The 18,694-nt window shown below is 34.5% G+C and overlaps 1 protein-coding gene across 4 annotated transcripts in view; it reads right to left on the reverse strand.

The window, feature by feature from the left end:
- Positions 1-1,338: 1,338 nt before the first annotated feature.
- The window catches only part of CSNK1A1 (casein kinase 1 alpha 1), a 48,650-nt gene continuing 31,294 nt past the window's right edge, over positions 1,339-18,694 (reverse strand). For 2 of the 4 annotated variants that reach the window (XM_052642474.1, XM_052642476.1), the window contains 6 exons: positions 16,146-16,285; positions 15,192-15,270; positions 14,402-14,476; positions 12,282-12,388; positions 11,098-11,246; positions 1,339-4,048 (listed from right to left, as the gene is read on the reverse strand). In XM_052642474.1, coding sequence (XP_052498434.1) covers positions 4,041-4,048; positions 11,098-11,246; positions 12,282-12,388; positions 14,402-14,476; positions 15,192-15,270; positions 16,146-16,285 — 558 coding nt within the window. In that variant the 3' untranslated portion in view covers positions 1,339-4,040. Of the gene's footprint in view, positions 4,049-11,092; positions 11,247-12,281; positions 12,389-14,401; positions 14,477-15,191; positions 15,271-16,145; positions 16,286-18,694 lie in introns of those variants that run through there. The other 2 variants (XM_052642475.1, XM_052642477.1) reach the window with 2 other exon arrangements.

Consider the following 18,694-nt stretch of genomic DNA (forward strand, 5'->3'; position numbering starts at 1 on the left):
AAACATTACATGGATACAAACAAATACTAAACTCATAGAAGATAAAGGGTAAGGAACTGTCCCCAGTTAAAGAATGCCACACACACAAACCAAAGCAGATTCATGGTCCTTCTGTTGGATCCATGAGAGGACTCAGGAAAAAGTTATCAAACATTAGGGTAACTGATGAAACTGAATAGACTGGCCTAGAAAGTTGGGTCAACATTAAACATGTCTCATTTCTTAGGAACTCTACACTTAGGTGTAAAGGATCATGATTCTGTAACCTACTTTCAAATAGCTAAGTATATGTTAAAAGAGCGAATGTACAAACAGAAGTGTAAATGGGACAATGTTAACAATTGTTGAAGCTGTTTCAAGAGCATTCTGCTTTGAATAATATCAAGATAAATCACAAAATTAAAATGCTTAAAAGCATCTCATCAACTAAAGGACCATTAACACAGGGTAAAGCCTTGATTCAGCTCATTAAGATGACCTAGCATTAAAGCAGCTCTGGCTTGTTAGTTTGAACAATGGGTATATTATTTAGTAGATAAATGGGTAATTCATCAATGAAAAGCAAGACACAATGAATCTGACCAACTTAAAATGTGTCTTGAGACAGTTGATTTCTCTAACAGCTCTGATATTGCTCAACATTTCCACTGTATACCTGCACATCCTCAAAAGCGGCCTAATAGGTCATCTCAGAATACAAAGCACTAAACAATATACCTTTTGACGACTGACTACAAAATGCATAGCATAGATTCAGGTCATGTTACACCTAATTCATTAGTCTTGGGCAGTTTCAAAAGATGAGAGGTGTACTAAAAGTCAATAAATATATTCCACAGAAGAGTGGAAGTTATCTTTTTCTGAGGTGGGAGGGAATCCCTAAAATGTTGTGAGCAACCATAATGTGCTTATAGTCTCACTTCAAAGGGACCCGCACATCTCAGATTCATAAAATCATTGGTCAGTTATCACTGTCTAAAAAGTGACAAAGAGAAAATCTGGAAGTCAACTATCTCCCAGACTACCGACCAATTTTTAGGAGCTAAGCTGAAAACATCTAAGATGCCCCTTTCCAAGGTTCACTCTAGTCAAGTTGCAAGAACGTAATCCTGACATCTCAGCAAATGTTAGAGAAAACTAGCTCAATGGCTTGGCTTCTAAAATCCTTTTGCTTGGTATTTTTATTACAATGGAATTAAGTTTATAAAGTATAGTTTGCTCAAAACATTGCAAGGACTAGCAGAAATAGGAAAAAATCTCTTAATATCTGTTGATGGAAAATAATAGCAAAAGCAACCCTCCAAAATTCCACTCATAGGCCACAGGAGCATGAGCACATCCATGTGGGAGGAGATAACCAGTCTCTCCCTTCATATATTTTTTTTATTTTCTTGTTATACCTTCCCAAAACAGAGACATTCAACAGTAGTTAGAATGGCCATCTCCCAACATTTAAAAAAACTGCACCCCCCAATGGGTGAACAAAGTAAAGAGTAGTAACCTAGAGTTCAGCTGAGTAAGCCACTGCGGAGCCTTAAGTGGTGAGGTCTTCCAATTTCAGAGTGATGTGTCTTCAACTTGTATCATCATTTTAGTGGAAAAACATAATTAAATTTTGGTGAAATGAGATTCATCTCCCGACAGGATTAGTAACAGCATTCACTGAATTTCACATTCTTCTTCCGTGAACTGTGAAGAAAATGAATGGTAGCTAGAAGATCAATGAGATTCCAACTCCAGCTGCAGATGGAACGACAATATACCAGGACAAACACACCTATATTTTGATTTACAAAGCTAACAGCAGTTTTAAATCTGCAACTTAATTACAGACCAACTACACCACAACTTTTTCAAATGGCAAAAATACAAAAAAGTTAAGTGTTACAAAAATATTTCAGAAAAAGTGCATAGTCTAAGTGCATAGTAAATAAAAGCACTGAAAAATATCTTGCTAGAGGGAGTTCAGCTTGGAAAAGTTATTACCAAAGCCAAACATTTTTATTTTACACAAACTATACTCAAAAATAGCTTTATGAGACTGATTTCTGGCTAAAAGTATCAAAGGGTTTATTAGTCAAGAAACAAATACCTTAACCAACACGGGTGGATAGAAAGAAAACAAAGAAGCTGCCTACCCCAAAGTTCATATTCATTAAGATTTCTGCAGTATGATGGTGCTAATATATCCTTTAATGGCAGAATGTGGTAATCACTGAATTAATTATTGCTAATGTAGTTTTCAAATTAAAAAAAAAAAGGAAACAAACCTGACACAATCTGACCAAACACGTGTCAATTTACAATTTCAAGTGTATTTTTTACAAAATACCTACATTTACACAATAGGTCCCTGGCAGCATTTTTAGACAAGTTTTTAAATTTATTCTGACATGCTATTAAATGAATAAATTACACTAACTTCCCTTGTGGCTCAGCTGGTAAAGAATCCGCCTGCAATTCGAGAGACCTGGGTTCAATCCCTGGGTTGGAAAGATCCCCTGGAGAAGGGAAAGGCTACCCACTCCAGTATTCAGGCCTGGAGAATTCCACGGATTGTGTCCATGGGGTTGCAAAGAGTTGGACACGACTGAGCGACTTTCACGCTACATTAACGAATTAGTCATGGAAAGCTTTTCTTTTTCTTGGGTCAGAAAAAGAGCCACAGTAAGACTGAGAGATAAACTGCAGATAATTTACAGAAATGGGTGGGGGCTGGGGAGGATCACCAATCACAAGAATCTCTCATGGTATGCTCTCCAAGATTAGGAGTCAATCTGCCCAATCAACCAGGAATTTAAAGAATAGCTTCATTTTATAGATAAACCCTTTAACGCTTTCATTCTTATTCAAAATCAGTCCAGCTGTTAGTCTGAAGCTGCAGAAGTTACAATACCAAGTCCTGGCAGCTGCTGCAGCACTAGGTATTGTGTCTGCAAGTCACTAAAAAAAAAGAAAAATGAAAGAATGCCTTTCCGCTTCAGGGCAAAAAATTTTTTTTAAATAAAAAATTTGAGAAAGTTATGACAGTAAATCTAAAATGATTTGCAAAAGAATAGTACATAACAAATGGTTTGAAGTAGTCTATTAAAAAATTGGGGAGATTTTGATTTCATAGTGAGTCAGCAAGGCATTTTTTTTTGTTTTTTAAAAAATCTCATTTCCTTACAGAAACAGTTTATAGTTTTTAATGAATTTGTAAACAAAAAAGCTCCCATTTCAAAATAAAAACAAAATCCCAGATCATATAGATGTTTACAGTGATTACATTTATCTAAGCAACATACATACATGTTCAGTTGTAAGATGTTAACTAAATTTCTGTGACAAATATGCGCGCTTTTTTTTAATACCAAGAACATTATAGAGTTAATGCAGAGTCCTAAGGATAATCTAGTAGTCACTAAGTTTTTCTTAAAGTCTTCACTTTAGATGCTGTTATTTCTAGCACAGGTAAGCAGGCAGAGTCTTTCATATGCTCAAACACTGGAATCTTTGGTTGCTACCATATCAGCTGGCTTGCAAACAAGAAGCCAACCATTTTAAGAATGTTTTAAGTGAACAACTTGCAAACCCCAGGGATGGATAAACCCTAAGAATGCACAATTGTGAGCATTTACAACCATCACAACTGTGGCTGAAGACTGTTCATGCCGTTCTTCTGAAATGAGATCTCAAAGCAGTATAGTTCAAAATAAAAGATTTTAACAAAAAATTGGCATATGCACAATTTCTCCACCAATTTGTGTGTGTCAACCATTTTGTGAACTTTTCCACTTGAAAAAATGCAATAGAAAACTGACACCATGTTTCACTATCTCAGTTAATATTCACAATTACAGCGGCTACAACTCAGGACACAGCATCCATCACCAATGCTGCCCAGAGCCAGTTTATACTGAAATTAAGTTCTTTACACCAAATAAATGGTTGTCCACAACCACTGGCTAGTGTACATATGAACTAAAATTTCTAGATTTGGGGAGAAACAAATGCTGCTCCGATCATCTGCTCTGCTTCTTCTGTTCCTTGATTCATGCTTAGAAACCTATTAAAAAAAAAAAAAATCAAAACAGAAAAACAGGTTAAAATCCAAATTAAGTACATTTTCTTAACCATACCCAAAGTAGGGAAATCATTACTTTAGAATGATACTCATGCTATTTTCATCTATTTGAAAATCAACAGGTCAGGCCAACTGTTTAAGAAAACAGCAAACTTCTGTTCAGGATGCCTCTAGGCAAGAGTGGTATACAGTGAATTAAAGCCTTCTAGTCCAGCATACAATTCTCAAGATGGAGAATTAGTGTTACTTCCAATAAGCCTATTCACTTTATTTCTGTGTTTTTAATACCTAGAATACATTATATGTGTTTGTCAAGTTAAAAAAAAAAAGGTTGCTTTATCAACTAGAAAATATAGTTTTAATCACATTATGATTAAGAACTTTTCTGTACGTTATTTCTTTTACGAATGAGGGACAATAGGCTTTAATAACAAATGTATTAAAAGCACAATTATCTGAGTTATTTCACTGAATACAAATCTGGCAATAAGTATATGGCTTTTATACAGGAACCATAGATCTTTAAAAATTACCAGTTACATTAAAAACACTAGTTTTTACCACTGATTTGATGTGTAAAAATGAGTGACGCCTTCTGGCTTTACTTCAAGCCTCCCCACTATGTAAATATAACCCTCCTCTTTCACAAATTACACCTTAGGGCTACTACATAAAGGCAGGCTTGAATAGGAGGAGGCTTCAGGTATCTAATTGCCATATTCTACCTACAGCTGAAGAGAAATCAGAAGAAATAGGTCTACCTCTAATGCCTGTAAGCTTTACCTGTAGCTAAAAGGAATATACTATCTCTCAACACTGGGAATATCCCATCAGCACCTTCTCTCACCTAGAGGCATCAATGCCCTCTTGGTCCAATCCCTCCTCTTAAAGCCTATATATATATATATAGAGAGAGGCTATATATATATATTGTTCTAGCTTACTCCATTGACTCACTTCCTCAGCACAAATTGTTTTGCCAATCATAAGCTGGGTTTGTTTTTTTTTTTGTACTTTTTAGGACCATCTCCGACAGGTTTTGTGCGATAAATGAAACAGTTCTGTAATTTACTTTTTCTACATATATGTCTTTGTTTTTTCATTTAAGGGCAGAAAGTCATCTTTATTTACCTAAAAACTAGATTGTGACAAGCTCTGAAGACAAAGATGTACTTTGTCTCTGCATAATGCCTAACAACAAAATAGGTGTGAAATAGGCATTTGCTACCCATCCTAGTACTAAGTTCACAAAGTAAATGCTAAAAATGAAAGATAAAACTTTCTGAAAATGTAGTTTATCACAACAAATACCACCTTGCTGATGCATATTAAGCAGGATTAGCAGTATAACCACAAAAAGGCTGTCAGATCAAACCTGAATTAAAAAAAATTCTGACCATAAGCTTTAACTTAGTTTCAATGCTAAAATACAGAATATTTTGAAACAAATTGAAACTATGGGTTAGCTAAATAGCAATAAGCCTTATCCTGATGAGTACCTGATGGCTTCAAGTCTTGAAATTATTTTTTTTGCAATTATTGAAAAATACAATAAAAATGTTTTCACAGCCACTAAGATTGCTGGGTCTTCATTTATCATAGCTTCTTACATGATTACATTACAGTGCATAATTTAATTACCAGTGTTCCCTTTACTTTTCAAAAGTTCACTGTATGCCACTTGATATAGGAAAGATCTACATTAGAACCTATTTTAACTAACCAGAAGAAATTCAAAGATATTTTGCTTTTACAAAAAAAAAAAAGGCAAAATCAAAAATAGTGTTCAGTGTTTCACAGCTGATCTAGAGGCAGTATGCACCTTGAGTAGTAAGAACGGCACCACCAAGTTCTTTCCCTGGGAACTGCTCTCAGCCCTTAAACTGCCACAGCTCTGAACTGTGTCAGCTAGCATCTAAGCATTATCTCAATGTATCAGCAACATTTATCCTAAGCTAACTGTTTTTTCACTTTATGCCACTGTAGCTTTGGAAAAGCTTCAAGAACACCCTACTTTCAGGTAGAGGGCAAACCTGTACTATGCTGAATATCCAAACAGCTTTAAAATAAAAACCACTAACAAACTAAAAAGAAAAGTTACATCATCAGTCAAAATATTAGAAAACTCTTTTGTTTTTAATAAGGATAAGAATTATATCTGTTCATCTTTTTAATCTTATTATTTGAAGAACTGCTGGGTTAATTAATGATTACAATTGTTTAGGGACTGGTTAAAGGCTGGCCTAATAATATTCCTGGTAGAAGAGAGGAGTCAAATCCAGATTCAATTCTTCAGACGGGCCAATGGTAGGATGTTCCATCCAGAGATAAATGTTTCTCCAGTGAATTGTCCTAAAATGTTACAGATGTTTGTTTAGGAAAAATCTCAATAGGAGCATTCAGCAGGTATTCAATCTTCAAGTATTCTTTTCCCCAGTGTGCATTAGTCCTTGGTTTGTCTTGTAGTTGTTCAGGTGGTGTCTCCTGGCTTCTGAAAGTCCAAAACCCATCTTCATTACAACAGTTAAAATAAGGAATGAATCCATCTGTTCCCAAAAAAAAAAAAAGAGGAGGAGGGAAAAGTTAAAACAAGGCTGGAGGACTAATGTGACAAATTCAGGAGTTAATAGCTACATTTAAGATTTAACAAATCTGCAAAATGAGAAAATATGCTCATTTGTCAATTAACCAGGAGATTCTATCCCTCAGTCTGATATCTAAAAAGTATATATTTGATCCCATTTGTAAATTAACTTCATATGAACTTGACTTTGTTTCTCAATAGAATCACAAACTAGTTTAAAGAGATATTTATCTAATACTAAGGCTAGGAAGTTTGTGATGAGCTTTTAAAATTTAGAATTCCTTAAGAAGACATTAGTTTCAAAAACTGACAAAAAAATTGACTATAATATTTATATTCACTATGAATGCCATTTATATTAAAGAACTTTTTCCCTTTTCCTATAATACACTTGTGTGGTTTTTTTTGTTGGTGCACAATCAGAATCAAGCTTGGAGAATTCTGAATCAGACTGACAGTACAGAAGTTAAAGAAAAAAAAATTTTTCAAAGAAAGAAGAGCTACAATAATTCTTCCTTTTCCACAGAAAGCTAAAAAATGTATTCAGTTGGGAAAGATAAAGGAAACATTTTTATCACTACAAACAAAATAGATGACAACTTAGTATAAAGGGTACACATCATCCTTACACTGCATTTTAAAAAGACTGATGATCTGATTTCTTGTCTTTTCTTTTACACAATTAATTCTGCTACAGATTTTGAAGGATGTGAATTTTAAAATACCTGTTACAACTGATTGCTTCCCCAATTGGTAGATGGTCTGCATTATACACCACCGAGTCAGCAGCACTGTGCTCTTCTAGATCTTCTGACTGTTGCTCTAGGTCTTCTGTGGTTTCCAATCTGACAAGTTGAAAAGTTTGATAGGTCCAGCAAGCCTTAGAGATGTGGGCTTTAGATCATGTCAAATCAACTCTTAAGCAATCATCTTCATTTCCTGTTGGGTTATTTGGTTCTCTTTTCTCCAGCTTTATTGTCCACGGTGAAAAAAACACCTGATAAAAATTTCAGCAGCAGCCGAAACAGATGCAGCTCCCTGCCACTCCTTTGGGATTGAGAGTATTCAGAGCAAAGCAGTCTCTCCAGATATTTTAAGGTCTTCCCCTGTGATCTGGTTTACGTTGCTGAATGACCAGCCACGTTCCTAGCAGCAATTGGTGAAGCCAGAAAAAGTTAAACTGGACATAAATGGTAAGTGAAGCCCAGTAAATACTGGAAGGCAATTCAAGGAAGATCACGGACGTGTAGCATAATGTGATGGGAAAAGTATTTCTAATCTATTAAATGCCAACCATTTGACATCCATTTACACTATGATACAATTATGCTTAGTAGCCAGTGGAACAGTAAACAGATGGGTTAAGATGATGAGTATATTAGAATTCTGAGAGGATCCACCTTTGGCTTCACTACCTTCTGCAATTTTCCCCATCTCTGCCCTATACTAAAGAAACAGTGAACTTAGGTGAATTCTGAATGTTCTAAAAATATTTCTCTTTCCTTTACTATGTCTTAAATGTCCTTAAAAGTACCTTCCCTATAATCAATACAGTTGAAGAAAACAGAGTGGGAAAAAAAAAAAAGAAAAGGGAGTGGAAATGCATTTGGAAGTGTACCAGATGTAAATCTTTTCTTTTCCTCTATAATGTGTATAAAAACAGTAACTGTAGTCTTGTGGCACCTGAGCGCTTAAAAACAGCAGCAATCACAGTCAGCTTTACAGGAGATGCCTTGTTTCTTAGTCTTTCGATGGCCTTTGAAATGGAGTATTTCAAAAGATCTTTTCTTTACAAAAGTAAATAGAAGTCTAATACACATAGGAAGTCCATCTTAGCTAAGTCAGACTTTGAAGTCTTTGCACATTCTTAGGCAACTGCTAAAACAAGTTATAGCTTTTGATGGAAGAAATACTAGACGTGGATTTTTCCAATATTATTATATAAAACATATTAGTAAAAGCTACTATTTGGGGGATTCCCCCCCTCCCAGGAACGAATGTGCTTGCAATACAGAGATTTACCTAAAAACTTACAGTAGGGAATCCTAAGAGAAGAGATGCCTTCAAACACCTTTATTACTTAGAAACTCCAGGCTTCACAGGAGATTTCTTACTGGATGACCCAGATAATGGAACTGTGGGTAGAGGTTAGTTAGGGGGAATAGTTCTCCATTTCATGCCACCTTCAAACATGCGATGCTTTCATGGCTTTATATATGGATGGGTTTGTATAAGATTTGGTTAGGGCACTAAGTTTTATATCTCAAATAAAACAAGTTAAAGAATTTTGTTCTTAGTAGTCTGTGGTGGTATGGGGTATGTTTTATGAAACATCCATGTTTGTGTGATATTTGTATAACCCCAGTGTCTAAGAATGCTATGAAATTTTTACAAGATTTTAAGTTGCTTTTATGAAAAATGGCTACAATACAAAATAAGGATCAAACTTCAGTTTAATTACAATTTTTTTTCCAAGGAAACATACTAACTCAGCGGATCCAACTTCTCATCTTTTAGACCTGGATAAGGCAGGACAAAAATTCTGCTTGTTTATTGAGTAAGAGATACAGTAAACTAACAACGAAGCTAGCTCAAAATAAGGTTATTCTTTCTGAAGGCTGCTGAATGCCTGAAGTAAGATGTTCTAGGTCAGGTAAGATTTCAATGTAATTTTAGTTCTAGAAACTGCAACTTGTGATGATCCTATTATCCCAGCTAGCTTTAGGCAAAAATTTGTTTCATTTTGTAAAAAAAGCACAAATACACTAATACACTGTAGGTGTCAGGTCCTCATTTAGAGAGTCTTTGTGGTCTTACCCAAATGGCAGAACCACTTCTTAGCAATACTAGCTAGCTAGCTACCTACCTCATTAAGAAACTGTTGACACTACGATTAGAAAGGGACAATTAAATCCCAACTATGATGCAGAGGCAGAGCACAGGTCGAGCATTGGTGTTTGCCATCTCTAAGAACTCCCACTACACCAAACTTTCAACTCCGGATCCGTCCCAAATACAGAAACATGGAAGTGAACTACCTCAACTTCACTCTAGTAGATGAGCTGCTGGGATGAGGATGACATCAGTTAACTATACTACTTGAACAGTATCCTCAGATTAGAGCCTGTGGGCTTCCCTGGTGGCTCAGAGGTTAAAGCGTTTGCCTGCAAGGCGGGAGACCCAGGTTCAATGCCTGGGTCAGGAAGATCCCCTGGAGAAGGAAATGGCAACCCACTCCAGTATTCTTGCCTGGAAAATCCCATGGACGGGTCGCAAAGAGTCGGACACGACTGAGCGACTTCACTTCACTCCACTTATATTACAAAATTTTTTAAATGCAACACTAATAACACGGACCAAAGAAAATCAAGTTCAGACTAGAGCAGTCATTCAGAAATTACGTAATTAGAAACAACAACAAAAAACCCCAAACAAACCTTACCCACCCACTACACTTTCAGAAAGTAGGCAGGTATCAGGAGTTAAGACCCAGAAAGGGGAAAAGAAAAACAGACAGAAAAACACAGGAATTGAACTGTGTGGCAACAGTGATAAGAAATGGTACTGTGTCCTAACAGTTCTACTCCTCAGAAGTACTAACAATGCCAGAGAAAGAGAAGGGAACTAGACTAGTGGCCAAGCGGCATTCGCCCCAGTTTTCCTTTTTTTCCAATTTGCAAGGAGTTAACTGCAGAATTCAGTTCTACAGTAGACCTCATTTAGATCTTGAATATTTGTACAATTTAAAAAACTGAAGCCCTAAGGAAAAAAATCATTTTAAGAACACATGTTGGTAAATAGCAACTAAAAACAAAAGAGATTTATTTTTGTGATGAGAAAGGATGTGTCGAGCTTTTCAGTTATTTGAGCATTTAAGAGAGTAAATGAGGTGCTCTGCAACTGAGAAGACAGACACTCCAGGGGCAATGCCAGACTGTCCCCTTGAAATTAGATCATGTTCTCAATGTTCCATTTTAAATGCTAAAGCATTAACATGCAGAAAATTCTTAACACTGTTAGTTGAAAAGTCAAAATACCATAGCTAACCAGATTCATTATTAAAAATCAACAAGTGTTAGGTCTAGGATTTTGGATTGATTGATTATACCATATTCCCAACACCGAATATTTATTTTGGTAAGGGTTAATGAATGAGTAAAAAAGATGCAATTGTTAAAAAATGACCCAAAATCCCAAGAGAAATGATATAATATACACACATATATGTATATACAAATACATATACATATATATATGAACAAGGACATTTGGGTTTAAAGTTAGTAGTCAAATTTTCCAAGGACGTCTTTTTTTAACAACAAAGAGCCAAATTTTTATGTATTTTAAAACCACCTCCTCGATCTAACACTGTTACAAATGGATGAATTACCCAATTTTGTGTTTAATTTTTTTTCCCTGTAACGTCACTTGGTTCTTGGCTACTAACCTTTCATGTTACTCTTGGTTTTGTCAGTTTGCTTGCCTGTGGGGGTTTGGGCCTGCTGACCCTGCCCACTTGAAGAGGCTGCCTGCTGTGCTGCTTTCTGCTTTAACATTGTCCAATCAAATGTGTAGTCATATTGGTGATTCAGGGTCCTAGAAAATGTAAAATTATATGTTAATCCATTAACAACAAGGTCCAATTTAAATGCTCTACTGAACTTTCAAAACAGTGAGAGCATTTTTTTTCTTTTGTGGTAGCTCCTGTAAGATTTCTTTCCCTATAGTTGACTTCCTTTTTGATTAATTAATTTTACTTTTTACACATTTTGATTGGAGGGAAATGTTACCACTTTGGTCTGCTATATTCAAGAATAATTAAATCCTTCCCCTTTGCAAAAAGAAGCTGCCTTTGAACTTTTTGAAAGGAGCAGGAGAGTGGGAATGAAGGGCAGCATGAGGGAATTCCCCAATGGTCCAGTGGTTAGGGTTCCGTGCTTCCACTGCCAAGGGCAGTTCTATCCCTGGTTGGGAACTAAGATCCCAGAAGCTGCTCTGTGTGGCCAAAAACAGGAGGGCAGCATGAACAACAAAAATACTGAGTCAAGCTATCAGTTATCTGGGGGAATATTTATAACAGACGGTACCCCGTGAAGACAAATCAGAGTAGACATGGAACTGTTAAAGTTTGAGAGAGAGACGTCTATGTTGACTTTGTCCATGCAAGACTTTTGTAGGATTACAGCATTATCCCTAATTCTTCTCTTCCAACTAAGATTTTTGAGTCACATGTACTTTATTTTTCCCTTTTGTTCAAGATCAATTATAGGTTGTTTACATAGGGATCTGAGAGCTTGGGCCTACCTCTACAGTATCATAAATTTTGTCTGATATTTTAATTGTTATTCATTTCGGTATTAAACAGGATTCTCTACCAAGTTGGAGAGTCCCCAATTCAACAACAGTTACTTGTATCTAATACTTACAATCTACTTTGAGCATGATTCAATGGTTTCTCCATCCGAAACTACAACACTTCAAGGACATTTAGAAATAGTAAAATGTCAAACTCAGTTCCTTAACATTTCATTACTACTGGTTAGATCGCTTTTATCTGCTACTTGTCAGAACAGGTACGTTGAATGGATTGAACTAATTTCCCTCACCGGAGTTTACAGTCTTAAAACTGACCTGAAAAGAATGCGGAATAGCTGCCTCAGGTACATGTAATCTGGGGCTTCCTCAAAGCGCAGCCCACGACAATAGTTTAAGTACATGGCAAATTCTGCAGGAAATCCCTACAAGTTCAAGAGTTAAAACATAAAATTAAAAACAATTATATGACTTGTTATCCACATGAATTTAACAGAACTTCATCATCCAGACCACCTTATTATGTATAGGTAAAGGAAATGTATATCCTTTTCTTACAGTACCAGGTTCTTAAATAATATAGATATCACACTTCTTAACCTATTAGTTTATCAACGTCCAGTAATTGGATGGCAACAAAGAATAACTAAAATGAGGCCTGTAATGTTCTTTGCCAGAACTGGACAATTAATGGGTGTTCTTTCTCCATTCTGAAATTACTTTTAAAAATAGTAGTACAGACCTATATTAACAGAGAAGTAAAACCACCAAGAGTGTAATCAATCATACAGAGCAATCAAAATTATGATACAGATCAATCCAATGCTTCATCCTATGAATCAACTGGGTTTATATATTTTTTCCCATAACTGTTATCATATTGCACATATACATATTCTCCTTTCCATCAAAAGAAATCCATTAAAACATTCTTCTATATTATTTCCAACCTCCCCATGAACTATTTAGAAGTTCATAGCTGGATATTATTTGACCTACTGAATATATCCTAATTAACCTGTTCCCTATAATTCGACATTTGGAGTATTCCAGTTTTTCTCTATTATACTAATAAGTACATCTATGGATATAAACTTTTTCCATGTTCGGTTTATCAGCAAAGATTCTCAAAGATGTATATAAACATTTTTTAAGGCTATAGATATTAGTCACCAAAAGGATTTTGCCACTAGGAATGTAGAAATGCAAACTATTAAAACAAAAACTCCCAAGTCTCTTCCACATGAGTAAATGTGAATGGCGATGAGTTACAGAGGCAGTCTCTTCCCACAGCCTTATGGTTTTGAGAAACTTCTCATATACAGAAGGTAGGATTGAATGTGTATACCTACCACCTTTATTTTTATTGATTATACTGATAGAAACAAATTTAACTTTTACAAAGTGTTTTATGCTATTTCATTTTTTGGTAGACAGTTAAAAATAAAACATACTGCACAATTTTTAAAAATCTTGTAACAGGGCTTTTCACTTTTTAATATACATTCACAGTCTGTATTAATAGTGTTCCATATTTATCATAGGAACTTGCTTTTACAAAAGAAAACTACCAACGTTAAGTGTTACCTGGTAAGTTATTTGGGTGAACTATAACATATGAGTATTTTACTCATTAGCCTAAAATTTATTTCATAATTTAAAACAAAGACTCTCAGAAAGGGTCTTATTTTCTCAACCCATCCCCTCTATTCCTCCAGATATGCAGAAAAGGTGAAAGCCAATTTGTAGGTGGGGAGAGACATAAAGACATCACCATTTTATACCCTTCCACAAAGTACAATTTCAACTCATGCTGATTTTTCCCTTCTACCAGACAAATACATAATTATATATTGTTTCCGAATAAGTTCAGGTATGCAACTATCACAAAGATGACCACGTGGTCTTCTTTCTATGGAAGAGACATCATGACACAAATATCTTTCTATTCTCAACTCACAAGCTTCTGTCTATAATGTTTGAGATTCCAGAGAAATGAGCCTGATTCAAACTACCATCTATATACTACTGGACACTTCCTATTTTTGGATTGTTCTAATCTGCTTGCCTTTGTTTCCCTAACTCTTCAATATGCCAATTGTGGATATTCTTTCTTCTCTGGCACCAGCTTAGGAATAAGGGAAATGTTTCTTAATTGAATTTTCTCACAGATCGGTGAGATTCCATTAGGTAAGTTTACCTGATCTTATTTTTCCTCTAATTTAAAATGGATCATAGCATGTAAACCAGAAACAATTATTTAAAATAACTCATATGTTCAAGTCATTCTTAAAGATACCAAGAATCAACCAAAAGTAAAGTTAAAACAGTAAACAGCTACTCAATAGGAAGTTTAAGTTCTGAGGCTGGGAAATAAAATGTTCCTTTTTGGTTTTGGATCATTTATATTTTTAAACAAATCATCAGTGTACACTTACCTTACATAAAACTTCAACGGGTGTGGACATCTTCTTTTCGCTAATTTTTTCATATTTTTGCTTTTTTGTTGCAGCCTGTGGAGAATAAGAATCAAACCACACAGACATACTCAATATTATGAAAGATTCTTTTAGTTTAACTTGCTACACATAAAAGTAAACTTGAGATTCAAGAGGAATCATAACCTAGGGAAAAGAGGAATGAAAGCATAATACATTTAAAATTTTCCCCCTAAGCTTTAACTTTTCATATGACTTTCTGCTTCAAGAATGTTTTTAGCTAATAGCAAAGAGTGAGTTTAACAGGAACATCAAAATGTATGATTTAAGTAAAAATAGGTGGGGTCAAATTTTAAATTAGATTTCTTAACAGATATTCAGCAAGGGCAAAGGTATAAGCAGATCAATACCAAACAAATGTGCTCATCATTTAGTTAACATTAACAACTGTTGTTACTTTTCCAGTGTAAAAATATTCACATTGGATAAAGCTACCCACCCAGCACTGAGCAATGTGTCAAGCTTACAGGTGCTCAATAAATATACAGACTACTTGAAAGAACCAATAAAGTACCTAAATAGTCATTAAATTCTTGAACACAGTAATTAATCATTAATTTAATAATACAAATGTAATGGCAAAACTCCTAATTAATGGAAACAAGTAAAATGTTAGGACAATTAAATAATATAGAATTACTGGATAAACTAAACTGTACATGAAAGCAGACATTTTCAACATAATGGCAACACACTAAAACAAAAAGCAGGCAATTTGAATCTGGTTTACCTTTAGTCCTTGCCATGGCAGGCTGGTTCTATTAAAATACATCAAAACATATCCTAATGATTCCATGTCATCTCGGCGACTAGAAAAGAAAATGTAAATTTATAAGCTGAAGTTATTATGAAGAACATGTGATAGAAAGCCAGGTATACAAGGAGAAATATTTCCAAGCAAGGAGAGAGTAATTTGGTATCATGAGCAAGTTAAAGTAATTTTAAAAAGCTCCTAATGGGTTACTTTTAAACAAAATTTTCTCATAGAATCCAAAATTATAAAATCCAACATGATCCTGCAACTTAACTTTTACAGAGAAAAAAGAATTTAGCTAAATAACTTTCTTTTCATTAAGTTCCCTAACCTGGAAGTGTTTAATTTGTCATTTCTATGCTTATTTTAAGGGACAAAAAGAAAAATGGTTGACAAAAGATGAAAGTAGAAGAAAAACTAGAATTCAAGTCAAAAAAATAGAAAAAGCACAGAAATTATGACCATGTTTAAACCAAATCCTTTATGTAGGGGTGGAAGAGGAGAACAGAGGATGGTCCAACAATCAAATTTTGATTCATTAGGAATCATGTAATATTTTCCATATAAAAATAACCAATATATTCTTTCCCTAAACTCAGCTTGCATCACTAATATATAAAAAGCACAAGATCACCATTAAGGAAAAAAGTATTGTTTTTAGCTGCAAAAATAAAGTTGCCTTTACACTTCTAACTTCCAAGGTGCAATATTTCTTCCCCAAGAGACAAGTTTCAACAAAGAAAACAAAAAGGCCTCATTTAATTGGCTTTTCTGCAATGTCTAAAGAAGCAGGTTAAAGGATTAATACGTGTCTTTCAAATCTTCAGCCAAGAGACATCTTTAGATATTGTAAGAAACTAATTAAAATATTTCAAAAACCCATAATGGCTTTTGCTATAGATTTGATAAATGCATTCATTCCAAACTCACCTTTGTTCAATACCAAGATGCGCATTGATGCTAGCATACCGGGCAGTGCCAGTGAGATTTTTATCTTCTCTGTATGGTATGTGTTGCCTTGTCCTGTTGTCTCTGTACTTTTTGGCCAAACCAAAATCAATAAGGAATAACTTTAAAAGAAAATAAAGAGACATTAGATTCCCAGGCTTACTCAGTCAAACTGCTTCTTATTTATTAAATGGCATTTATTCTATTTTGTTCAACCGTATCAAAATAAAGCATCGTAAGCAGAACAGATAATGAACAAACTTAACATTCCAATAAGCTTTTACTAGACCTCATCAATAAATCAGGTTTTAAAAAAATACAGTTACATCAAGCAGTTGATCCCTGTCAGCTGAACAATTTCACAGGCCCAGCTCATTAGACATTCAGAAGCCTGTCTCTGGAACCTCCAGCGTAGTGGAGAAATGTACACGTGCTTGATAGCAGAGTTGCTGACAAGTGTGCTGTGTGCCATAATGAAGCCTGACATCCTGTTACTAGTGGTAAACAAGCAGGGGGTTAAAAAAAAAAAAAAAAACTAGACATAAGCCACCTGGAACTCTTCCATTCTACAAAGGCCACTCTTTAGTATGCCAACAGAATGTTCATTATCTGAAATAAGACAACTCTGAAAGTTTGATATTGACAACAAAACCAGGATTTTTATTTATAATAAATGAGTACTTTAAAGCAAGCATACATTTCATTTTATTTCCAAATGACATTTACACATGTGATCAGCTTAAGCTTCTGGAAAATATAACAAGTTGATCTATTACTTAAGTCAAGGTGGCTTACAATTAGCAGCTTAAATGACCTAACTAAAAACCAAAGTATTAATAGTATTTCAAAACAAAGTAACATTTAGTGCTGTTTCGTTTATATGATACACAGGGAATAAGATGTTCATTTATAACGTAGCTAATTTCTTGAAATAATTCAGGTTTATTCTCCATGATTAAAACTTTTATAAGAAGAACAAAAAAAGCAAAAGTATTTTTAGGGGAAAAAACCCAAAATATGTTCATATTTACCTACCTTCTAACGCAAAATAATCTTAAGTAAAAATTTTATTTAGCCTTTACCATAAAATCACTTATTTAAAGTTATGCCTACAAAATTTATTAAGCAAAGCAGATCTATGTGCTCTTATACTATGTGGCCCTACACTATTCTTTACCTCAATTTTGTACTTTTTCTTCCTATCAGGCTGACATTGGGCCCCTTCTGCTACAGTTTACAGTGTGTGATGTACTGGGAAACATGATCACCTAGTCTGTTAGGGTCTGCCTCAAACAATAAATAAAGCAAGTTATTGATTTAAGTGGAAAAGATACCACCAAGTGTTTCTTTTAGAAAGATGAAAAATACTTATTGCAGGCAGGCACTATAATCTAGCCTCAGTTAGACACTGGGTAGGAAAGACTGAGATTTGTGCTTCTGTAACCATGTTAACATCGAAATACTTATTTTCATCTAGTCTATTGCAAAGAATAAAGATTAAATTATTAAATACAGATAATAATGAAAGTTCTTTAGTATGATTAAATGATTGAACAACTGAGTTACTATAAAATAGGAACAGAGAAGTTAATGCAATAAATCGCTAAGAGAAATAGGAGACTTAAAAGTATGAGCTTTAAGTTTCTTTTGATATGAAAACTGGCTCAGTACTCAAATATTAAAATGAGCAATATATACTTCTGTTAAGCAAAACAGAATCCATGACTAAGTTCTACAGATTCACACTGAAAAAAAAAAAAAAGGGAAAAACAAACACAAAAGGATGTCCACTTTCACAGCATTTAAAAACTATCTCTAAGAATTATGTGAGTTATGAATAAAAGGTGATTAGGACAGACTTTCTTCTAAGGACTATCTTCTGAGATTGTTTTCTTTAGTACTCCAAAATGGAGAAGAAAACAATAACCAACTCTGATAGGGTTAAGTCTGCCAGTTACATTCATGTCTAGATTCAACAGCTTCATGTGCAACTCAATAACCATTTTGTTAACTAGAAGACTCTGAGAGTTCTTTCCTTCCACAACTCTAAAGGACAAAATCTAACTTATCAAGGAAACAGAAATGAAACACTATCTTAACTATCTCAGTCTTAGTATCAAAGTAAAAAATTACAAAGCAAATGAATTTAAAATTTTCTCCTCCTATAAAAACTGAAAATAAGTCAGGGAAAGTAATGTCACTGATAAACAGGTATTCCATTTGAAGAGCAAAACAAATGAAAACTACTTAAAATTTTAAAAGTTTAATTCTCTTGATAGTTCATTATCTAATGGTACCTATTCATGCATGCTTCTTTAGTAGCTCTCCATGCATTGAATTTAAAACAAATAAAAACATACATAAATGGGAAATGTTTACATGAAACCATGTGATACCAAGGATACAACCAAAATAGCCGCAGATATGTAAAAACCGAACAAGGAAAAGTCAATACCCAATGTCGTAAAATAATGTATTTTTATAGGTCTGCATATACAAATGAGAAATCTAAACTCTTTGGTGGTCAAGCT

The sequence above is a fragment of the Budorcas taxicolor genome, chromosome 7 (genome assembly GCF_023091745.1).
Source record: "Budorcas taxicolor isolate Tak-1 chromosome 7, Takin1.1, whole genome shotgun sequence".
NCBI classification, from domain to species: domain Eukaryota; kingdom Metazoa; phylum Chordata; class Mammalia; order Artiodactyla; family Bovidae; genus Budorcas; species Budorcas taxicolor.